This window comes from Numida meleagris, chromosome 4 (assembly GCF_002078875.1).
Source record: "Numida meleagris isolate 19003 breed g44 Domestic line chromosome 4, NumMel1.0, whole genome shotgun sequence".
NCBI lineage: Eukaryota > Metazoa > Chordata > Aves > Galliformes > Numididae > Numida > Numida meleagris.
This window is the reverse complement of record NC_034412.1, coordinates 1,058,315-1,081,961: the sequence shown is the minus strand read 5'-3', so window position 1 is coordinate 1,081,961 and position 23,647 is coordinate 1,058,315. Positions and strand designations below refer to the sequence as shown.

Genomic DNA, 23,647 nt, shown 5'->3' with positions numbered 1-23,647 from the left:
AGCTTTCAGAGCTGCACTCCTGCTTTTACTCCTCTCCGAGGCTCCAGAAGCACACACACAGCTCACAGTGACGTGACATTTCCACACACACAGTACATGTGTGCTGGGGACATGCCTGTCACCAACCAACACACCTACCAGGCGATGCAAGAGGGAGTGAGGACGGACATACAGACAGACAGGCAGAAGGTCATTTCATAACTCTTCAGCATTACTCTTCTGGAACCCAACATTATTGCCATGGGCTAATACGTCAAACGATCTAGAACAGGCCTAACAGCACACAACAGATACACGTTAATTCCACAACTCAGCAGTACCCACTACTCCATTTGGCAAAATATTTATTTATAATAAATTTGTTCAAAAGCAGTTGGTCACAAAGAATTCATTTTACATTTTTAGGCTGTAACAATGCTTTTGGTAGAAGTAAATAAGCCGTCTCTTTTTACACAGTGTACAAAACCAAAGACGCGTTGAAATGACAGTTAACAATGGGAACACGTGGAAACGGGAAGAATCAGTAAGACAAAGGCCAAAGCAATAGGAATCTGTCTGCGCACAGGCAACGCCGCCGCCATCATTTACCCGTACAAATCCTCAGCCCCGCTCTGTTATCCCTGCACAGCTCGTAACCGCCGCTCTGCGCTCCAGGAGAGGAGTCAGATGGGATGTAGCAGCTCCAGTCACTCTTTCACAGTACTGCATGTCAACACTGGGAATGGTTTCTGATATGATTTAGACTGCACACAGTACTTGAATAAAAAAAAAAGTTATTTACTCCCACTCCGTAGTTCCTGGTGGCTTTGATGTCAAGTCATACATCACCCGAGAAATGCCAGGAATCTTCTTTATCTCTGCCACCATTTTTAATACAACCTATGGAGGGGGAAATAAATTTGTAAAAAGCATGTAAAACAGACGTGACAAAACTGTCCCAGAAAAGGTTATAGAAGGAAAACATTGTTCATACTATTCTAGAAACAGGAGAGAAAAATCCTACAGCTATTAGCATATTACTACCAATTAAGAAATAAAAAGAAAGGAAAACTCCAGCTTCGTGATATTTGCAGCTGTATTTGGAACCTGCTGATTTCTGGCACTGGTAATAGAACCGAGCAGCAATCACAGTATACTTCCATTAAGGCAGCAGCTCTTCAGCTTCAAAGAGATTTTTTGGAGGTTATGTTTTACCATGTGCTGTTCTGCTCTGCTGTCAATCATTTTCAGACATCTCAGACCAGCATCTCCAGCTGACCCACAATCAAACAGAAAGCAGCAGCCTGATTGAAACGATGAACTTTTAAAACAAAAAAGGGAGCTCTGAAGGTTAAAAAAATTGCGGAAAGAAGAATCTAATGGAAAGAGTTTCCACTGACAGTTCTTCTCCAGAGTAATCAATTAATGTTAGCTCCATCAGAGACAAAGCACTCAAGGCTGGACATTGATGAAGCTTCCTAGAAAAAGTGCTTGAAACATCTTCCAGTGACCTAAACAGGAAACAGCAGGTTTTCAGATGTTAAGCAGCAGGTTCCAGTGAAATAAGAAGTGGGAAGCAAAGCAATTCCAGAACTCAGGACATTTTAAATCAGTAATGCAGACAAAAACTTCAAAATCTCTGGTATTTTGGCTCGGCTCTGCTGGAAAACTTTTCAGCTTGTTACTCCCATTGCAAACCACCGTCAGCTTCCCTTTCTTACTGCTTTTTCCGAAGCAACACAACACTACATTCTTCCCAACCAAGAGCAGGAAAAAAACCGAAATCAACAAGTCACCTACAATACAAGCTCTGAAAAGAAACTTGAACATCCACATTACCTCTTCTGGAACCTCATTACCAGGAGTTGCTGCAATCCCAGTCATGAAGTCGCTAGTAATAAACGTCCGAATTACCACAGATCTCTGGCAGGAAGGCTGTTTCTGCAGCGGGTCCCGATCAAAATGCAATGGTGTCAGTATTATTGGCATCTGGCTAATTTTTCCGGCGTAACCTTCAAGAAAAGAGCAGTACAAAGTGCTTTAATTTGATTTAAAAGTACAAGCACGACTGAAGTTTCACAGGATTCCCTACACATATTTCAAATGTGATTTCTCCACTTACATGGAGGGAAACACTGTAGTTCTGGGACTTCTTCACCACCACGCCTCAGAAGATCACACTGATTATCCAATGTAATTATGTCATTAGTGGTGCATACACTAAAACTACTCAAATTGCCACTTGAAATAATCTTCAAGGCTTGCAGGCATGCAGAACAGAACTAGATAATCTTTTAACTCTGTAACTGACTGTAGTTGCAATTTAAGATCTACTTTCCTACCCGCAAAAGATAAGCATCCAATTTCATCTGTTCCAATATTAAGTGCAGTAAAGAGTGATTCATGGAAAAAAAAAAACCTTTTGAGATACTTTCAGCCATTATCAATGAAATCTAGATAACACCAAGTGCCAGGGAAGGTTGATTTAACAGTTAGCTCCCTTCTTTCCACAACAAAGCACGATTTCGAAACCATGCCAAGTCTCTTCACACAGTTCATTTACTTCAAGCAAATACTGACAACTGAGATCATCAGCAAGAAGTAATTGGACTTTCTGGTGGCTAACAATGGTTCTTGTAGGAGTTCACACTGCAGCTAAGTATCTCTGAGTTGTGCAAGGTGTCTGAGGCAAATCCCACCTGTACCAGAAGGGGGGTCCTAGGCACAGAGTCCCACATGTGACAACAGGCAGCAGATGAGGCAGCAGCACCCAGCTGTGAGGCTTATCTCCAGCTACTGTGGGAGGAATGAAGAAGCTGCAACCCTACCACTAGTTCCGCTAGCAGAAAGCCCAGCAGTTCCTGCCTTTTAGCTCTCAACCTCTAGATGTTTGAGAAAAGGTGCTAGCCTGTCATCCCATTCAGCAATAAATATTGGACATGTTCAAGAAACCCATAGGGTGGCTGTGCCATTATGTAACCACACCCAGTGGGATGGGTGTGCGGGGATCTTGAAAGAACAGCTTCATCTATGGGATGAGGCTAAATACCTACCAGACTCCCTGAGAATGTTGTGAGCCTCAAAATCAGCTTGACGTAAAGTGCTGAGGACTCCTGTTGTCAGGAACGTGGGCGTGACATCGGTGGGAGGCTCTTTGACTGGTGGACCAAACACATACACAACCCTGGAAAACAAAGCAGATGGTAGGAAAACACATTTTCTGGAAGTGGAATGTAACAGACTGCCTAAAGACTACATCTTCAGCACTGCAGAAAAGATAATTGAACTAGAAAAAAACCCGAATATTTGGTATCACTCCTTAGCCACCAGCTAAAACTTGTTATAATTTAATGGGTATGTTAATGGTTATATTCATTAAAGGCAACATGCACGCTAGCTTTGCAAGTCAGATGTACTGATTTATTTTGGTTTGCCACAGACCAGCAACAGTTCCAGCATTACTTATTCAAGAGAATAATCCTTTGAAAAAAACGAAACAGTAACTCAGCAGCATTACAGAAGACTTTTTTTTTTTTCCAACTTTACTTTGATGTCAGTAGAAGTTAAAGCTTATTCCAAGAAAGCTACTTATATGCTTAAAATGTCTATCTTCAGTCCTATTAGGAAACCACCATATCATTGACAGGAAACCGTATTTGTTAAGGAATAGCTGTGCTTTCAAAACAGGGCGCTAACATTGCTGCTTACAAATCCATTTCACTACATTTGTAATAAAGTATCTTCTGAATTCAAACCAATCACATCAGCTTTATCTTTTTAATCTTACTGTTCTACGTGCTGCAGAACAAACAGCAATACTGTCCAACTGGCCTCACAGAAGGATTCACTACATATTATGCATTCGCACAAGTTATTTGACTTTGTAGATACAAAGTAAGAATACTTGTCTAAAATCCAAAGCAGGAAGGTACCCCAGCTTATATTATACCCAATTCCATATTTTTGTTTGTAGTAAAAGGCTGCAAGCATAGCTGGGCAGAGACCAACTATTCCAGTGTGCTCCTCCAGCCTCCGCTTCCCCAGCTCCCCTCAGTGTCTCTGTCAACACCAACCCAGAGTTCTGAGAAACACACCCTGGTAATGGCAGAACTCCCAGGCAGGGGTATATTCACGAGGGGAATATTAAATCCAGAGCAGCTTCAAGACGACAGCAATGCTGTAAATCCAGCACACACTTTGAAACTGCACACACTACCCTGAGTTCGTGCCTTCTCTTGTTGGCTTCGCACATAGTTTAGAGGAATATTTTGTAATTCAAGATCTCCCCCCCAAGTACAGTTGCTCTTTCAGTGGGCGTCACTTAAGTGAGAAAATTAAGTTTTGCTATAAGCAATTATAAGCAGCTTTGTCAGGAAGTCTACAGCTGAGCAAGAAGGATACAGATTTTCCCCGAACTGACTTAATCTCTGAGCAACTTCAGAAGAAAATACATATTCACAAGAGACCTCAATTAAGATAAAACTGGCCAGCTTTGGAACTCTTCCTTGGAACACTAGAGCTGACAGTCTTGTGTAAATTCCCTTTTTGACACAAAGCACGATCCCACATGAACCACAGCTCATCAACAGGCTCAGAATTTTTCAAAAAATATTTAAGTCATATTAGAAGCTGAGTGCTTAAAATGAGGAGATAAACTGTCCATTTCTTCAAGTTTACACTTCCAGAAATAAACCTAACCTTGGATTTAGTATTTGTAACCTCTATATAATACACCTATGTTTATGAGAAGTTACACCATAGATTTAATGGGTGTTTTTGAGCGCTAAGCTTCCCTACATTAAGTATTAGAAATAAAAGCAGTTTGGTACCGAGCAGAGAGCACTTACCTGTTGATGTTGTGGCACATGCGCGGTATGAGCCTGGCAAGAAACATGAGAGACTCCCAGTGTGGAGCATCTTTACTGGAGATCCCACAAACATAGCTGTACGAGCGGCAGTCACCCTATAAATCAACAGAACACGAATTTCACTGCCAAAAATATTTCATGCTACTTTTCCATGAGTTCTGTGAGATACAGGACCACGCTTTGTGTCAACGTTCAGGAGACACTAACTAACCTGTTGAAATCAGAACGCTTAAAGATATGAAGTAAACGGAGAAAACATCGAAGTGAGACAGGTCTCTCATGAACTAGCAAGTGCGCATAAAATAAAAGGGTTCAGAATTCATATAAGGTGACCAGAACACAAGGACTCGATTGCACATGCATATTTTGAGGGCACCATCTGAGGGAGGCCTGTGACGAAGTACAGAAGTCTGCTGAGGATATTGCTTTTTCAAGCAATAACAAAAGCTGACTGGAAGGACTTACAGAAGAGACATGCAAGATTAAGCACATGATAATAAAATTAATGGTGTAATTCAATTCTGATAACTCCAAGAAAGACTTGGCAGCTATGACTACTCAGCAAAGAAATCTTCCAAGTTATTGTATGCAATTCCATGAGAATGCCAGCTCAGCTTTTTGTGACAGAACTACAAATCAAATACAAACAGAACCCATAAAACCTGCCATAGTATTAGCAAAGGAGTCAAAAGGAAGAAAACACCATGCTTCTGTACAGATGCAAGCGTTTCCGTGTCCTGAAGTTTGCTTTGCTCTGGTTTATTTCCTCTCAAGGATAAGGATACTGTATAGTCAGACAAAGTGAAAGGAAGGGTGACAAACGCGTTCCAACATAGAAAGCAGCTTTTTTTTTTTTTTGACTGACTTAATCTAGGACTGCTCTGCCTCAAAAAGAGCAACAGGAGTATGACAGGGATCTGTAAGGTTATGAACATCAAGAAGAAACTGCCTGTGCAAGTGACCAGCACTATTCAACCTCAATGATACCCTCAAATATGACACCTGGCATTTACTCGTGTGTCTGCTCAGATCTCTCGACACCTGCGCTGCCAGAACTGACATTCGACACAGGTTATCAAACTCTTCTGAAGTTGATTTTCTAGAGTTCTTATCAACATCACAGTAGCAATTCTTACACTTGCCAGCAGCCTGCCAACTGCTAGGAAGCAGCTTTAAGGATATTCCTGGAATGAATTCATTTACCTGCACTCCCACAGTTTTGATGGGTAACAAGAAGGCATTCAGTGAATGTAGGCTTGTAATCTGCATCAGTTTCTCCTGGTCTTCTTCAGTCGTACACGCTTTCACCCTTTGCAACAAAGTATGTGGCTGTGCAATGATGCAGAAAAGTAACTTTTAACTAAATAAAGCCCCCAAACATTCAGACAATTTATACAACACAAATGAGATTAAATAGCTGGTTACCTACATTTTAGTCCACATTTACCCTTGGGAATCATTTACAAAGTACCTTTCCTTTAACAACTCACTTTCAGTGAAAGCAACTGCATGTATTTTAAGCTGAAGACCTCTAAGGCCACAGATGAAACTCCTTTTCTACATTCATTCTCTCCCAAAGCTGAATTTTTCATGTCTGTTGTTTATTTCAGATACAGGACAAAGCAGAGTCATGTTACCCTACACTGCAATTCAACGTGCCTTCAAGGAAAAGCATCTGTAAGGGCTCTCCTTCGGTGTTCCTTCAAAGAAGTTCTGGAAGTTGTTTTGAACTTGGGACTTAGAGCCACTCTCTACTGGTGGCTTTTCAGCCTCCTGCAGCTCAGTTTGAGAGCTCACAGACACCAGGAAGGTCGTAACAGTTCAGGGATTGACAGCTTATATGTCTTTGACTAATGACTTCAGGATTTAGTTCCGGACATCCAGCAAGTGCTGGTTTCTCACTCTTGCGCTCTGATTCAGGCACTCAGTGGCTGTTAGGACATGCCATCCTAGAAAGTTATAATTATTCCAAGTAGGGAAAATCTTTTTTCTGATACTGTGCGATTTGAAACATCTTCTGAAATCCTCATCTCCACAAGTTTTAACTAAAACAATATTTATTTACTATCTGAGAGGCGCATAAGCTTCCAGTTTTCAGAAGTCACTCAACACTTGCAATAGCCAGGACTTCAAAAATCCTACTGTGCCGTACCAAACAGCTTCAAGTGAGTTGGACTGGAATGCATTATACCCAAAGAGCACAAATAAGTCATTTTTGAATTTTAGCATCTTAAACCTCACAGTAATGCACTATGGAATGATCATACTACTTCTATACAGGTTAGAATCTAACAGTTTTCTTACCTTCTTAACACTTGCAGAAAAATCTGCAACTATTTTCAAAATGTTGTTTGTTTCAGGAAAATCTTTGCACACATAAGGTTCCTCAGCACATATCACTCTGATTGCCAGACCAGGACCTGCAACGTAAAGTTGAAAAAAACATCATGCTAAGTAACATGAAAAGCTAACTTTCAACTGAAGAAGCAACAGCATCTGGAACATCTGGTCAACCACTGAGTACACTATGCTTTGCCATCATACCTCCACTTACGCTGTCTTAACACTCAACAGAACAAGCCAAAGAAATAAGTGAACAGTTTATTCTGGAACAGTATTTCTGATCAGTACATTTAAGCACTAATTACTGACGCATTACACTGGCTGGCTGTGTAAAGCAGCAGTTAGTGATGACGAAGTGTGGTGGATGGCAAGCCAAAGCAAACAGCAACCTCCTCCTCCCTCCCTTCACTAGGCAGCCTGGATGACAGAGTTGGTTATAACATACAGTTGAATCTCCATTGTTTTTTAAAGATCCCTGGAGACATTTTGGCCTATTAACTACTTGATACAGAAGTACATGTAATTGGCTGGAAACATCTGAACACAGTTTCTTTAACTTCATGCAATGCTGCCGCATTAACAGAAGAGCCTGTACACTCTGACAGTGACTACTACACACCCTGCAGGACAATCTTAGAAACACAAAAAGCAAATCCCTCTTAAAAAGATGTGGACTTTGTTATATTACGTATTTTGATGTTTTCTGCTTGAGAACTGTTGCTGCTATTCTCCATGCAATCGTTTTCAAAACAGCAACCACCACTTAGAAAGGGAGGCTGACACTGGCCATTATTGCAAGCAAGATATATTTGACAGCTTAGACAGCATTCAGCTGCACTTCCCTGATAATTCTTGCTTTGGTTTACAGAATTAAGAAGAAACAAATACAGCTATAGGATAACTCAGTTGTAAATCTGTTACTTTAAGCACTATACATAAAATAAAGCTGCTCTCAATTACACGTTTCCTCAAAAAAAGATCCTGGGCTTAAATAAAAACCTCAGTAAATCCATCAGATTAGTTCTACATTTAGAGGTAAGTTTTATTCTCCAGCACAAATTTATTCTGCACGTTAAGTATCTTCCAAACAACACTGATGCCGCACACAGCCCTGCAATAAGCAGCATGGATTCTGGTACCTGGGAAGGGATGCCTTGAGACCAGCTCTTCAGGAAGTCCAAGTTCTCTTCCTAGCACTCGAACTTCATCTTTGTGAAAGTCTTTCAGTGGTTCTATAACCTTACCCTTAAAGAAAAACATATAAAGCCACAGTGATTTACACTCTAGCTTACGTATTCAAACAAAAAGCCCCAAATGCTAAGGTAACTGCAGTCAGAGTGGCCTGCTTTTCACAACATCAGCTGCCAACACTTGCATAAACACTGGAAAGAAAAGTACATGTGAGTGTAGGCTTTGCAGAACAGTTACAGGAGGGGGAATAACACGAAGTTTAAGTTTGTGCCAAGAGTATGAATGGCTTAATCAGTGCAAATACAGCTGTAGGTCAGTCTGGTTCTGCCTTCAGAAATCCATACCAATCAAGAAGCCTTGAAAACACTTCACAGAACCGTGAATAGGTTTGTTTTAAGCTAACCAACCAAGAGTACAATAAAAAGACAAGGTTTGGGCTGCACATCCTCAGAGTGTCTTCTGTCACCAGCTCAATCTCCTGCGTTTGTACCATCTCTAAACTCCCGGTCTTTATCCACAGGCGTCCACGGCAGGATATTTCAAAAAGATCTGGGGGTTCTTCAGTTGACAAATGGCAAACAGATTGTGCACCACCAGCATACCGCTGGCAGACAGCCGACCAGGCCACTGACTTGATGCACAAGCTGTGAAAGAGCAGAGAGAACAGATCCTTGGAGGGACCTGATGGAGCTACCCCTAGTTTTCAACTCGCTTAAATGCATTCATCGAATCATAAAGGTTGGAAAAGACCACTAAGATTGTCTAGTCCAACCGTGAACACACCCCCACCATGCCCACTGAACCATGTCCTAAGTGCCACATTCCCACAGTTCTTGAACACAGCAGGGACAGTGACTCCACCAATTCCTGACCACTCTCTCTGACAAGAAACCTTTCCGAATTCTCACTCTCTTCCAAAGGAGAACACTATGCCTGTAGTGTTCAGTGCTACTGAGAAGACTTGCAGTCATGCTTCTCAACAGGAACTAACAATCATTTCACTAAAAGCACATCGCTGCTGTTGCTTGACTTGCATGTGCAATCTGAGCTATCAATACCATTACGAAAGGTTGCGTACTGACTGATGTTCAGATTGAGATACAAACAGAGGAGTAAGTGATCCATTACATTGTGAATTCCAGCTGAATCAGACTAAAGCTGTCTGAAAAGCCTTCAAGCACTCATCTGCAATAGGTGTTTGGTATTGGCTTTGCTTCCATACACAGTCATAGGTTTAAGTGTTAAAAGACAAAAGAGCAAGGAAATCATTTTCAGCTAGCAATTGTGAGCAGCACTGTTCACACTGCAAGAGCATGGATTCAATCTGCTGACATTTTCACCAATATTCAATGCTGGACAACACTGAAGCAATTCTGTCTACTTTGAGAACATAGCAACCAGAAAGAAGCGTAATAAATTACAACATTAAAACAGAACTTAAAGGGCCTCACAAGCATAGAGTCTAGAGTTGCATCCACACGGGCCAGCTATACCAACACCACATAAGTTGTTCACCTTTTATATTCAGCATCACATTTGTGACAACCAGAAAGATACACCAATGTCCACATTTTCATTTACCTCTTCTCTTAACTTTCGAATCAGCTCTGTGTCATTATGATGAGTTTTGATTACTTCAGCTTTGCCACTCGCAACAAGGGAAGCGCTTTCAATGAGATCAGGTCTGAGGGTACCCTGAGCAAGAAAAACCTCTTCAGGTTTCAGATTCATTTCTCCAATAACTTCATTGGCAATCTGTAAGATGGAGAGGAAAAGAGAACTTGTCAGTCTTCAAAGGTCTCAATGGATTGCCCAGAGGATGTTACTCAACTGCAGTGGCAGGAACAATAAACACAAAGACTAACCATGTCAGTAGCCTAATGCTGAAGCCAGCCTATAAACCCACAGCTTTATGCATTTTTAAAACTGCAGATGGAAACTGTATCTTCAGAGTATAGGAACACCACTGCTCCTTAAAGGTTATATTCTCCCTGCATCACCAATACTAACAGCTAGCATGAAAAACAGCTCATCTTCAGCAAGACAGCAGCAACACGCCCAAATTCATGTTACATTTTTAGTGGATCTAGCAGATCTAGTATAGTGTTTGTGACTCACATTATGACTCTTCATTGGCTACAAAAATCTTAGGTTTAAGGCAACATACTAACATCATTTTAGGTCATCTATAGCCTACACAACACTGTGCTACCAAGTGCACAGTGCTTCAGAATGAAGTAGTCTGAGATAGAAAACGTATCTAGAACTCACGTGGGAAAAAAAGAATTACAAATATTACCTTAACAAACGTGTCACCAATAATCTTTCTCTTTTCTTCAGGACTTGTAGTCATATTTAGGGTCTTGCTAATTCTTTTACGTGGAGTTCTGTCTTCATCGGAGATTGGCAAAGTTGTTGTACCGTTATAGAAAGAATGAGCTGCGTTCACCACTGCATGAAATTACAGGAATTGGTTGGCAAAGCCAATACAGATTTATATGTAAGATTATAAAGAATAAGAATTACTATTGTTCTTAAGAATACTGCAGTCATTTAACTACTGATTGTATTAAGTAGGCCTGTTTGATACCTCAGGAATGAACTGCTACAAAAACACGTTCTTTTATCAACATGCTCTGGAGGGCCACTTTTTTTTTTTTATATGCTATCAGGCTAGGAAACAGGAAGGAAGTTCAGTTCTTGTCTCCCCTCTTAGATTATAACTTGTGTGCTCCATTTAAATAGTTACAGGATGGTTACTTCCCTAAGGCCTTACTGCAACCGAAATTGAACAAAGCACTGTTTACTCATGGTGCATCAAGCCTCTTTAAATTTAGAGAGGCTCTTGATACAGAGATGAGCCAGGAGGCTCTCTGGCATCTTTTACCAGCACTGAACTCCACGGCCAACAGAAGGCACACTTCCCATAAAGGGATTCCCTTCATTTGTCACCCCAGCAGCTTGCCAGAGCCCAGATCTCTCAGTCTAGAGAATGCAAGAATAAGGCACAGCTTCCCTCTGAAACAAAATAAAACACCACAACAAGATAATCCTGCATTGATGCATGTAGAATAAACTCCGACCTTCACCGTATTGCTTGAAGTCATAAGATTGCTTCTCAACAAACTACTCCACAAAGAACTAAAACACTCCCATAAACTAGAAGAGAAAAATGAAAAGCCTTGAGGAAGGACCTTTGGCTCTAACAGCACTCAATCACCCAGGTGAGCTCAGTTTCAGAGACACAGGACAAGAAGCGAAGCTCCAGTGGAGGACTCTTAACCAAGCTACAGAAGAAAACTGCAATTAAATGAGTTTTGCAGCAGCTGAGCGGTACCTTTAACCTGAATCCCAAGCTTTTTCAGCGCCTCCTCCACAGACTGGCTCTCTCTCTTGCGCATAAATCCATTATCTATATGTACAGCTATCACCTGATCCCGGTTCAAAGCACGATTCAGGAGAGCAGTGCACACAGTTGAGTCCACACCACCACTGAGTAAAACCTAAGGATGAGGAAAAAAGGGAAAAAAAAACAGGCTTGCAGAGAAATGTCTAGGGAGAAAGTATTAACTAATAATTCACACGCAGCTACAAGGATAAAAGCAGACTATTGATTTCTCATTTTCCTCCAAGTCACCACTGGGAAGTCAAACAACATATTGACCCAATTGTGCAATGCGCAAAAGCTTTCTCAAACCTGTTTAATATATTACCCAAATGACAATTCTGCACTTCTCTAGTTACCCAGACCAACTGTGTAAGTGTTTCTTTCAGATTTTTGCAAATAATCTTTTGACTCCAGCTCCAGATACGTACCAGAACTTTTGATGAGCCCACTTTCTCTTTGATATTTTGAATGCACTGAAGTTCTCTGTTTTCCACCGTAAAGGTTCCGCTGCATCCCGCAATATCGTAAAGAAAATTCTTCAGGATCATTTTTCCATTCACTGTAAGGCTAACTTCAGGGTGGAACTGTGCTCCATACAGTTTTTTAGATTCATTTGCTATACCTTCGTTGGTGCAAAGAAATGAGCAAAGCAAAATAAACGGATGTGAAAAGTACTACACAGCAAAGTGAACATCTGCTCCAAGCCCACTAAGCTGTAGTTTTAAAACTGCACATGCTTTTCAGAAGGTTAAAATAAAAAAGGCGAGTTAAAACATTTCAGAATTTCACCAGGAAGCCATTCATCAAAATGTGCAATTCATTTATTTTCTAGACATAATGAGTAACATGTAAGAATCTGTAGCAGATATCTGCTTCCTCAGCATTAGCAGACCTCCCAAGAAGTTGAGAAAATCTGATGCTGTTATTTGCTATCTGTGCTTTACACTAACACTTCTGGTTACCAGAGCTTTGCTTCTTTTAGAAGCAGAGAAGTTGCCATTTTAACATCATTAATCTGAAAAGTGAATTTATACATAACACAGACATTGTCTAAGTGTTTGAGTAAACTTAAGACCTGCCCGTGTCTTGCACCTACCAGGAAAGACTCTCAAAGAGGCTGCCTGCTATTCAATACTTTGAGTAGCTGACAAAAACAAAATTTTCCTGTGACCATCTGCATGTAACTTTAAAGTCTTTTAACAAAGACCATCAAAAAAAACATTTTCAGATAAAATAAATACCTGCTATAATGTTCCCAGACTGTGCAACCACTTTGAATCCATCAGCTACCTTATCCACACTGTCTCCATGAGTGAGGAGCACAAGTTCTTCCTTTTGAAGGCCCCTAGACAAAGATTAAAATCTAGAATCAATCAATAATAATAAGATGCCCAGACTCAAAACACAGCGTGCCATACAGTGCAGTACAGAAGTGACAGAAGTCACGTATCAGGTTTTCACAATGCTCTCAGCCACCTGTAACACCAATCCCCAAATACCTTACCGAGTGCTAAAGACACAGTGAGGGTCGGTTTTTTTCTTTCCCCATGGAGATGCGCTCCAAAAATGAGGTGACTGCTCTCCAAGTTTCCAGGAGAAGCCCTCAGGAATCCCAATGAAAGCATTCCAATCAACCAGGCCCTTTTTAAACACATGCAGGATTTCCTTCCCAGAAACACTCGCCTCCAACTGAGACTCCTGCACTGAAAGGTGTTGAAGTTCCTGTACAACACACTCATGACAGAAGAGGAGTGCATCTGAACTCAGAAGGTTGTTTTTTTTTTTTGCTGGGGGTTGGTTTTTTTTTTGCTGTTTTAAAATCCCTCAACATTAAAATACTCCCTCTCTGACACACACAGCCACTTACTGCCAGTCAGGATATCTAGAATCCTGCTTTTTATTCCAATGAAGTGAAGTCTTCTTGATCAAATCTGAATGTCTTCAGAACAATTCCGGGCACCCTCGACATTAGGCAGGATATGAAATTCTACAATAGCTCTACAGGGAAGATGTCAATGAAGTTGCATCCCTGGGTGCGACTAAACTGTTAAGATTACTGCAAGGGACTTGTGAGGCACTGACAAACTACCAAGAAATTTAATTCTGGTTTTATAAAACATCACAAAGCAATTTTGAAGGAAGGTAGAAAACGAATGGTTTCAAATTTACTGTTACCTTTCAGAAATTGGATGGGTGCCAGCCAACAGAAACCAATGCACCGCCAAGGAGGATACAGGAGCTTGACGCAGACTTTTGTGCTGTGGTACCTGATAGCGTCCCAATTAAGACATTTTACTTTGAAATAAGGGGGTTTATATAATATTCTACGCAAATATATCCACAGTTCAAAAGTCAGCTGAGAAGTTATTCCTAAATATTTGTTTAAATACATGACTTGCCTCCTCATGAACACAGCTGTAAATGTTTATTAGAAATTCTAAGAGCCTGGATGCAATTTTGCCGTCTTCTGAAAAAACACGCTTCCTCTCATTCAGTCACCAGCCTCCAGACCAGTATTCCCAATATTGTTCTCCTCATTCAAAGCATCTGTGTACCTGAACAGTGAACACGTGTTATCCAGAGTAATGTTGAACACTCCGTCTTCTCTAACGCTCTTCTTGTGCACCGTTCCTCCAAACACCTTATTCATCATCTGCCAAAACAAAAAGATTACATGAAATGGCATGACAATCCAGCATCGCTTCAATCTTCGTACTTCAGTCTGTGACTGACAACAGCTCTTGTCCTCCGACAGATAGCAAGCCAGATTTTCACGATGATACTCATTTAAAATAGCACTTGGCAAAACAATGAGAATGCTTTTCAAAAATGAGCACCGGGCTCATTTTCTTCCTCTGGCCTTCTGTCAGCATAGCTGGGGACCACTGCTGCACACAGTGAGTAACAGAAATAAATACACAGTAGCAGGCGAGGGGCAGAGATGTGCAAGACAACGCATATTCAGCAGTATAAATCAGTGTGTACTTCTAAATGGTTGCCCTGCAAATCGGTGGAGTACCCAAGGGCAGCTGCCAAAAGACAGTTAAGCCACTAAACAAAAACCTGACACCCAGCCCTTAGTGTAGGGCCCTCACGTAGGCTGAACCTTCTTGAGATCTGCCTGACCATCTCTGGAGAACCAGGCAAAAACATGAGGCTGATTTTTGTGACCACAGAGACTCTTACTAGCCCTTGTTAGGTCGCAGTAGCACAAATCTCCACCGGATTGTTTCTTTCTAAAATTCAATTTCAAAAGACAAGGAGAGGTATCTGCATTTCACATTTCAGAAGTCTCAAAGACTTTTTCCTTTCAGATATAACTGGTAACATATACACACACTCTAGACTTTCATCTCCCAGCTATGTCATTTTAGAAAGTTATTTTAGATCTAGTTTGATATTTTACTGGCTGTGCTAGACTGATTCCAATCTCTTCTAATAAAAGTAGTGGTGTGTTAACATACAGATTTGATTCACTTCTGTAAAGTCAGCCTTGAGGAACGCCCCTGCTTTAGGCTAGCTAACATGGTTTTTAATTTGGTTGACATTTCAAGGCACTTCCACTTTAATACAACACACATTTCCCTTTAGAACAGGGAGTGCCAGCATTGTTTCCATAATTACCAGCCTTTCTCAAGGAATTTTTCCAGCCATTATTCTGCACCTCTGAAGGCCTTGTAAACTGCTAATGTTGGGAAAAAAACAAGATGCACGTGCAGAGGTCATGCACCTGACCCATCCTTTGTCCCCTTGGGAGCGTGTTCCTTCACTCCGTTTGGATCACTAAATCCCTGCAGGGTCACCAGTGCTCGTGAGGCTTTTTAAGCACTTTTAGGAGCTACGATAGAAACATTCCACACTTGAAAACCAAAGGGAAAAACTACTTCACCGGCTTATGATGGACACATTTTCTAATATCAACAAGATAGAGTTAGTTAATGACTGCCAGGGTGCATTTATGTGTCAAAAAATTGAGCACAGAACTCAGTTCACAGTAGTGAAGCAAGGAGAAAAGCACTGATGCTGTTTATATGGCAGGACCAAGAGAGCACACACAGCACGCTCAGTTTACCAATTAGCACCTTAAAAATATCTTTTGCATTCGTGGCATACGACACTGCTTATTTTGGAAAAGCTGGCCCTGTAGCAGTTAACTCTGGCTAATTGCAGAAGCAAAGCTGCCACAGGCAAACATCTCTCCCTGCCGCACCTGCATGCCATAGCAGATCCCAAGAACTGGTTTTCCTATTGTAAATATTGCCGGGTCGAACCACGGTGCATCTTCAGCATACACAGAGTTTGGTCCTCCAGATATGATGATAGCTCTGCAGACAAGAGATAATCAAATTAGCTCAAATTTATTAACTTCATTTGAACACTGACGTCGCCTTGTAACACTCTAATTTAGAATATACAGAGATATAAAATTCTAATACACATATTCTAGCAGACAGTTTAGGTTTGCCAGGCTACATCTGACAAAAACAGTTTACCAGAGACGTATTTCATCAGGTTAAACAAACCCACATATATAAGCCATCTTAAAATGGGGCCGTGTTCCACATCCCCAGCCAAATGCTGACTACAAGAGAAGCAAGATGGTGAGAATCAAGCACAGAGCATTAGCGTTGCGATACAAACGCACTCCGCGTTGCCTGTGCCATCTGGAGGAGAGCCGCGTTCAGAAAGAGACTCCTGAATTTCTAGAGCTGTGAGAGCACGGCCCCTGAGCCCCTAACAGTGTGAGCCACACGCTGGCATTTAAGGCTGAAAGTTAACACGTCACACTGTAGTAGAAAATGAAATCTTTTACAAGGGAAAGAGAGCAGGATGAGCCAGAAAGGGCTCTGCAGCACCAGCCAGCAAGGCCTCAGGGCCTCGAGCAGGGCAAGATGGTGCTCCAGGCCATAGGAATGCACTGCCTGCCTCAGGGAGCAGCACACCCACCATGCAGCGACCAGTGCTGAATGATATTTTCTCCCCACACTATCAGCTTTCTGTTTTTAATCCAGCAGAAGCAGGCAGCACGCTCCCACGTCCATGGGGGTGGGCAGGGGGTTTGCTGCATCGAACCATCACGACAAACAGAGCCTGCTACGTGTGGGCACCTTGAGCTGTGAGGAAAGCCACAAGCTGGGGCTGCACGGCCTGGGGGTCCCACCTGTGCCCATCAGTGCTGCAGGAGCTGCCAGGGCATGGCTCTGCCCAGCATGGCCCTGCGCTCAGGCAGCACTGCTGGGCTGGAGCTGCACAGCAAGCGGGGAGGGCTGGGGTGCTGCTGGGGATGTGCAGGAGGGGCTGGGAGCAGCTCAGGGGCTGGGGCAGCAAGGCAAGGCTGGAGGGACTCAGGGTGACCCGGCCCAGCCACCCCAGGACTGCACGGAGCATTTGCTTAAAGAGCCATGTGTGCGGAGCACTAATTAATATAAAATAAAGAATGTTTAGCTGCGCTTACAGATTAAATGTTTTTTAATGATAAGTCAATTAGCTACTACCTTATTAAAAAAAATGTACAGGCTTCAAATCTGCTTCTCTCACTCACCAATTAGAAACTTGAGAGCATGGATTTTTTTTTTAATCCGAACCCTTAAAATTAAAAATGAACTGGGAGATGAGAGAGGAAAATGGAAGAAAGCCAGCGCCAGCCATGACCTGCCTCCTTCCAGCTGTCCTCACGTTCCTGCAGCATGGGATGCAGAACTTGAAAGTTTTATTGCAACACTATGCAATTTGTGATGCGCCTTCTTGCTTTGGTACGGATATACCTTGTTCTGGTTTAGCTTAAACCACTTGCAAAGCAACCTATGTGGGTTTCGGAAAGCCTGTTTATAATGGGCTACAGGCTCACCAGGAGCCACATCAAAACACCAGGAATAAAAGACACCCACTGCTCCCCAGCCCCCAGAGGTCAGAAATGTGGCCAAACCCACAGACTAATGCCCCAACCACACAGCACAGCACCTCCTTACAGGACCAGGCACCCTGTGCCAGCGTTCTGCAGCTGCAGGAGCTGCTGAGATGCCTTTGTAAATGCAACATGCAAACACAACTCGGCAATGCTTTCATTCTCACTGCCTATCTCAGACCTCAGCACAGACCATGGGGCAGCTCCCAGGACTACTCAGTTTTTTTTTTTTATCTTTGATGCCACATGCCACGATGTGGAAACCAGACCACTGCCATGGCACGTGGAGCCTCATCGGAGCCCTGCAGTAGAACCATAAGCTCCTTTTTACAACAGTAACTACAGAGAGGCACCCAGCAGCTAAATTCAGTGTTTGTAGAGCTCTCTGAGATGCAAATGATTGACCAGCACTGGGGACACGGCCTTTACTGACTGATGGGTGCGACTGATAAGCTGGAATCACTGCCTCAGTCTTGAGGCGCAACCTGTTGAGTGGAGAGCCCTAATTTAGAGAGCAATTATCTGGAATGACACATCTAACAGCTCTGATCAGGATAAGCAGAATCTTCAACTCTGAACAGGAAGGGAGAAAAAAGCTCTCCCTCTGCAAACCTGCAATGGCAGGGAACTGCTCTGAGCCCCTTGCTGTCAGCACTACCATCCACAGCTCAAAGCCAGCAACAAGGAGGCACAGGGATTCTTTTTAAAGCGGTGATTAGGTATGTCCACCACACAAAGACCTGGTTGTTGGGGGAACTATTAACTAAATCTGACACAAGAATGTATTTTTCAGAACATTTCTAAAAGAACTTCTTCACAGAACGGCTGCCTGACTGGTGCAGCAGCTCCTGGGTTCCCCGTTCTGTTTGCAGAAGAGATCAGCGAGTTCCTATCTGACTTACTAAAACGCACTGCTTATTGAGTCACTAATTATCATTGATTAGAAAAACAATTCTGCAACACAGCGCTGCCTTATCTCCTGTGTGGCTCTAGCGAAAACACGCAAAGCACCTCTGAATTTTTTACCTGACAAGTAAAGTCCTTGATGACTTGCAGACTTCAGGCTATTTATTTTCCCCAAACAAGAAGAGGCATACTCTGGCAAGTGTCATAAAACAAAAACTGTACAAAGTTCTACGCAACCAAGACGGTTTCTTGCTGCTAACAATGCATGGCACTTCCAGTTAGTTTTTTTTTAGTTGCTTCCCAGAATGGTTTGGCATCATTTATGACAAGTTGTCCAATATGCAAGTTACGGTTAGTTAAATAGGGATTTTTTTCATAATTATACTGAAGAAATCATTATTAGAAACTCACAAAACTTGTTTTCATGAGTAATAACTGCCCTGGTTTAACAGGTTACAGAGAGCTGTCATCTAATTTCCTGCAGATACATAATTAAAACGCAGCCACTTAAGTTACATTTACAAATGAAAACTATTAAAGTGGCGTTTGACCACACCGCAACAAGCAGCAGGCAGACAACACTACCACTGCCGCACAGGTTTCACCCAGCAAAACCCAGGAGGCTGAGCTGAGGGTACAACCATCAGCACGGCCCCAGGGAAAGGCACAGCACAGCACAAGCAGGCAGCCAGCCCCGCACCTACCGAAAGCCCTGCTCCCTGATGGCGAAGGCGGGCGTCTCCAGGGGGAAGATCTCGGACTGGACGAAGAGCTCGCGCACCCGGCGGTCGATGACTTTCCCGTACTGGGCGCCCGCGTCCAGGATGACGACAGCTCCCTCGTAGTGGTGCTGCCCGTCCTTCAGCTCTCCTCCCGCGTTCTCCGGCTGCAAACACGGCTCAGTCAGCACCTTAAGGCACACGTCTCACAGCTGCAGAGCTGCTAGGGGTGCCTGCACCTTAACTGATGGCTAAAACGATACAGACTAAAGGCGAGACTTGTGGGTTCTTTCACTTACAAGTTTACAAAGCCCACTATGTCCGTGAGCCAGCTACACAGACACATCACATCCCTCCTACGCAACCACGACGTCCCCATCCCCAAATCCAAGCACAGCACAAACTACATCAGTCTTTCCCCTTCACGAGGGGAGAGCCTTCCATGAACAAGCAGCACTGTGCCCTGTTCATCACCACAGCTCCAGCCTCTGCCATGTTACAGTTCTGCTTGCAGCCCAGTGCACCATATGATAACGAAGAACACGTGCCTTGTTCCTCAAGCAAAGCAGTGCTGTGCAAAGCCAGGAGAAAAATGCGTTTCCCCATGGCCTCGGACTCTGAGCTCTCACTTGACATTACAACCTGCGGGGAGCAAGGAGTAGAAATTGAGAACAAATGTTTCTGCTTAAATTTATGAAAAACAAACAAACTTTTGAATGCAGCATTCAAGCAGTCACTGCAGTTCGCACACTGGGCTGCTTGAGCCGGTTGGCCAGCCTCAGCCAAACCTGGCAGAGGGCAAGAAAACACACGAATGGGTTTCTTCTTTTCTAAGGAGAACTAGTGCTCTGTGGAAACACCCTCACCAAGGGGTCTTTGAGGAAGAATGTGAACTCAACCGTGCTAAGATGCCAGGAAATTAATGCAGAAGAAACTCTGTTGCTCCTGAAATCGCTCACTTTGGGGTTTTTTCCCCTTAAAACTTATGCTGTTTTCTTGCCAGCGTAATCTGATGAAGGAAAAACTGGGAAGGGTTTTACTTTGGCAAACGCTATCTTAGCAGACATTTTGAAGCTCTCCCAGATGCAAAGGCTGCCCTAGAGTTGCCTTGCTCAGCCATCGAGGGACAGTGCACCTCCAGCAGCTGCCCTGGGCCGGCTGGGGACAGCGAGCACCCAGGGAACTTCCAAATCTCGCAGCAACAAGGAAACATTTTGTCCACCTCAATTAAAGGATGTAAACAAACGGCACTCAATCCCTCAAAAGCCTAAATCCAGGTTAGAGATGTTATTAATTTCTTTCCTTCAGCTGATAACTGATGGGAAGCTCTTAAAGACTTCTCAGCATCGAGTCAGGCAGCATGAGGGGCTCCTCCTTGAGTCAGGGTAAGCCGCTGCTCCAAAGCAGTGCTGGGCATGCCCACCTAGCAAGTCATACATTAACAGCTGCTGTAATAACAACCAACACCCTTATTCTTTCCATCTTGTGGCAAACGCAACCCCTTCTAGAGCTAATTTTTTATGAAAAGCCTTGAACCATACGGCTCCAGAGCGTGCTGCAGGGACACAGCCCTTATCTTCAAGGTCCCTTCCAATCCAGCCACACTATGGTTCTACGGCAAGCACGTCCACACCTTGCCTGAAACTGCACCTTCCTCAGCTCTCCACAGTAAGAGCAGAACATTGAGGCACAGCCCTTTGTGCCTGGGATGAAGCCCTTACAGCTCTTTTGGATGCAGCTGCCCTGCTCCTGCACGATGCACAGCAGCAGTGCATGCAGTGATGGGGGAGAAGTGCCTTCACAACCGCACCCGGGCCAGGAGTGCTGCTCCATCTGTGTGGCTCACAAGGCAGTATGTCAAGACAGGATCGGGCTTTATTTACTTGAAGGCACAGACCCAGGATTTGGAATCCAAATTTAACCTGGGAAACTCCATTTAACGACAACAAAAATGAAGCAGATGCTGTTAACATGCAGCCAACATGGCAGTTCACCTTACACATGTGCATACCATGCTCATGCCAGGAGAATGCTAAGGAGAAGCCCAGCTGCTATAGGAACAAGGCATATGGAACCTGGCAGGCAGCATCATCCTGGTGAGTGCCTCTGGGTTCTGAAACGAGCTCTTTTCCCTTCAGCAGGGTTACAACTAGAGTTCCTTGTCTTCTCCTGGTCTATTTCCAAAACAAATCCCTAAAAATGGCTATTTGGGAGAACCCCTGTTAAACCCAGCTGGACAAGCAAGCAAGGTGGTTCAAGGGCTGTGCACAGCACACAGCTGCACCCATTCCGATGTCCTGGGAGAGCGGGGCTAGAGCAACAAAACAGAACTTACACTTCTTAAGAGAAACATAGGGAGAAAAAAGCCTGTACCGAGCTACACTGAGTCACAAGACTCCCACTGAAGACCACACCAGATATGACACGTTCCTACTGCCACCCGCACATGAAGAACCAAATAACCCAGCGAACGCCAGACCAGCGGCCACCCATAGCTGCAGCACTACCACCCCATGATTCTGGAAGGAAAAGGCACAGCCGTTGATTTTCAGCATTAGAAAACATAGCATTCGTTCTATAATAACAGCGGTTCCATGACCAGCTCCGGCATGGGACCTGCCATCAGGTGCCTGGTTAGGGACGCAGCCCGTCTCGTCCCCTGGTGTCCCCGTGCAGGGCAGTAAGCAGAGCCCCGCAGCCCACTCCTGTGGAACCAGGGAGCTGGCAGCACCCGCACACCCACGGACCTCCATCGCAGCCCCACGAGGCCGCAGCACAGCCAGCACCGCAACAAGCCTCAGCCGGGAGCTGGCTCCGGTGCTCCCAAGCCAGCGCAGGCTTTACGAGAGACGAATCGCTCCCCCGTGGTATTAAAAATAAGCAGCTACAGGAACGCGTCCGCTCCTCTTTCTCTCGACGCGCGACAGAGAAGTGCCTCCCTCCCGCTCAGGAAACCCCAGAGACGGGCAGGAAAGCCCCGGCCGCCCGCCCGGCCCCAACCCAGCCCGCAGCCGGGCTCCAACGTCCGCACGCCCCGTCCCGAGAGCGCGCGGCCCGCTCGAGGTGCAGCCTCGGGCCGTTTAGCAAACGCCCGCGGAGCGCGGCTCGGTTCTGGCGGCCCGCAGCGCTGCTCCGGGGCCGGACCGAAGGGCTCCGCGGCGGGCAGCCCCCGCAGCCCTTTGTTCGGGCCTGGGGCCGGGCTGGCCCCCAGCGCTCCTCGCAGCGCCCGCCCGCGCCGCCGAACAAACGGGGAACCGCCGCGGGGCCGCCCGAGCCGCCGCCGGCCCCGGGCCCGGCCGTACCGAGCGGGGCCGGAGCACAGCCGGGGCCGGGGCCAGGCCGCGCCATGTGCCCGCCGCCCCCGGCACAAAGCGGCCCGAGCCGAGCGCGACGCCCCGCACCGACCTTGGCGTCTCCGTTGCACAGCGCCATGGGGACGACGGTATGGAGCCGGGCAGAGAAAGGGCCGCGCCGCACCGAGCCAAGGCCGCCCGTGCGCGCCTCAGCCGCGGGGAGGAAACGCCTCCAGCACCCCGCGCCGGGTTGCTCCGCCCCGGCAGGAAGAGGCGGGGCTGGGAGGCGGGGCGGGGCGGGGCGTGGGGCCGCGGAGCTGCTGCCCGGGCGGGGTTATCCCGGCCCTGGGTTGGCCCATCCCCGGGGGTGCCCGGGCCGGGCTGGGTGAGCCCTGTGCAGCCTAAGCCGGTAGGGGGACAGCCGGCCCACGGCAGGGCTGGGGTGGGGGGGGGGGGTGTGAGGTCCCTTCCAACCCAACCGTCCTGCGGTTCTGTTACGGATCGTGGTACTGTGTATGCTGTTACTAAATGTCTGCATTTTGTATTGGCATAGAAACGTCTAAACGCGGCTCGGTGGTTCACACGCTGCTCCAGAAGTAATGTCTCGTATTTTACGTTGTCCCACGACGTCAGAAGCAGATGCTGAGGTTGAACCTTCCCACCAATATTGCTTTACGTTTTGCTGGGGAAAAAAAAAGCACCCATGGGCATTCATCAGTGCTTGCTGAACGCTCACGGAGATCAAACAGTGGATGTGTGTACAGTGAGCGGTGGGTGGTGCATCCCACCAGTGGTGACAGCAGTTACTGCTGGTGCAGATTTGTATAAGCGTGGTATGAAGGCTCCTGTTCATTGCTGGTGAAAATGCACAGCTAATGGTAGCGACTAGATTTAAAATAATGCTTTGTAGCTCGTAATTTGCTCTATCAAATCATGTTATTGCGTTCTTTGTTGTAGTTTCCATGGAAATAAATAGGAGGCGTTGCTTTCAGAGCGACCTATGTATTTAGAAATACCTCTTTTTTCTTATTTTTCCAATTGATGTTTTGGAGGAA

At 44.8% G+C, this 23,647-nt stretch overlaps 1 protein-coding gene across 2 annotated transcripts; it reads right to left on the bottom strand.

Moving 5' to 3' along the window:
* On the bottom strand, positions 328 to 22,836 carry GMPS (guanine monophosphate synthase). 2 transcript variants are annotated; one of them, XM_021395432.1, is made up of 16 exons: positions 22,705 to 22,836; positions 19,285 to 19,466; positions 15,980 to 16,094; positions 14,325 to 14,422; positions 13,011 to 13,114; positions 12,198 to 12,391; positions 11,719 to 11,884; positions 10,681 to 10,832; positions 9,963 to 10,136; positions 8,330 to 8,435; positions 7,152 to 7,267; positions 6,051 to 6,176; positions 4,827 to 4,942; positions 3,033 to 3,163; positions 1,819 to 1,991; positions 328 to 879 (listed from the first exon to the last, which is right to left on the bottom strand). In XM_021395432.1, the coding sequence occupies exons 1-16, from the start codon at positions 22,729 to 22,731 to the stop codon at positions 778 to 780; spliced, it is 2,082 nt and encodes a 693-aa protein (XP_021251107.1). In that variant the 5' UTR covers positions 22,732 to 22,836; the 3' UTR covers positions 328 to 777. The 2 variants fall into 2 exon arrangements, with proteins under 2 accessions (XP_021251107.1, XP_021251109.1); XM_021395434.1 differs by lacking the exon at positions 22,705 to 22,836 and adding an exon at positions 22,047 to 22,316.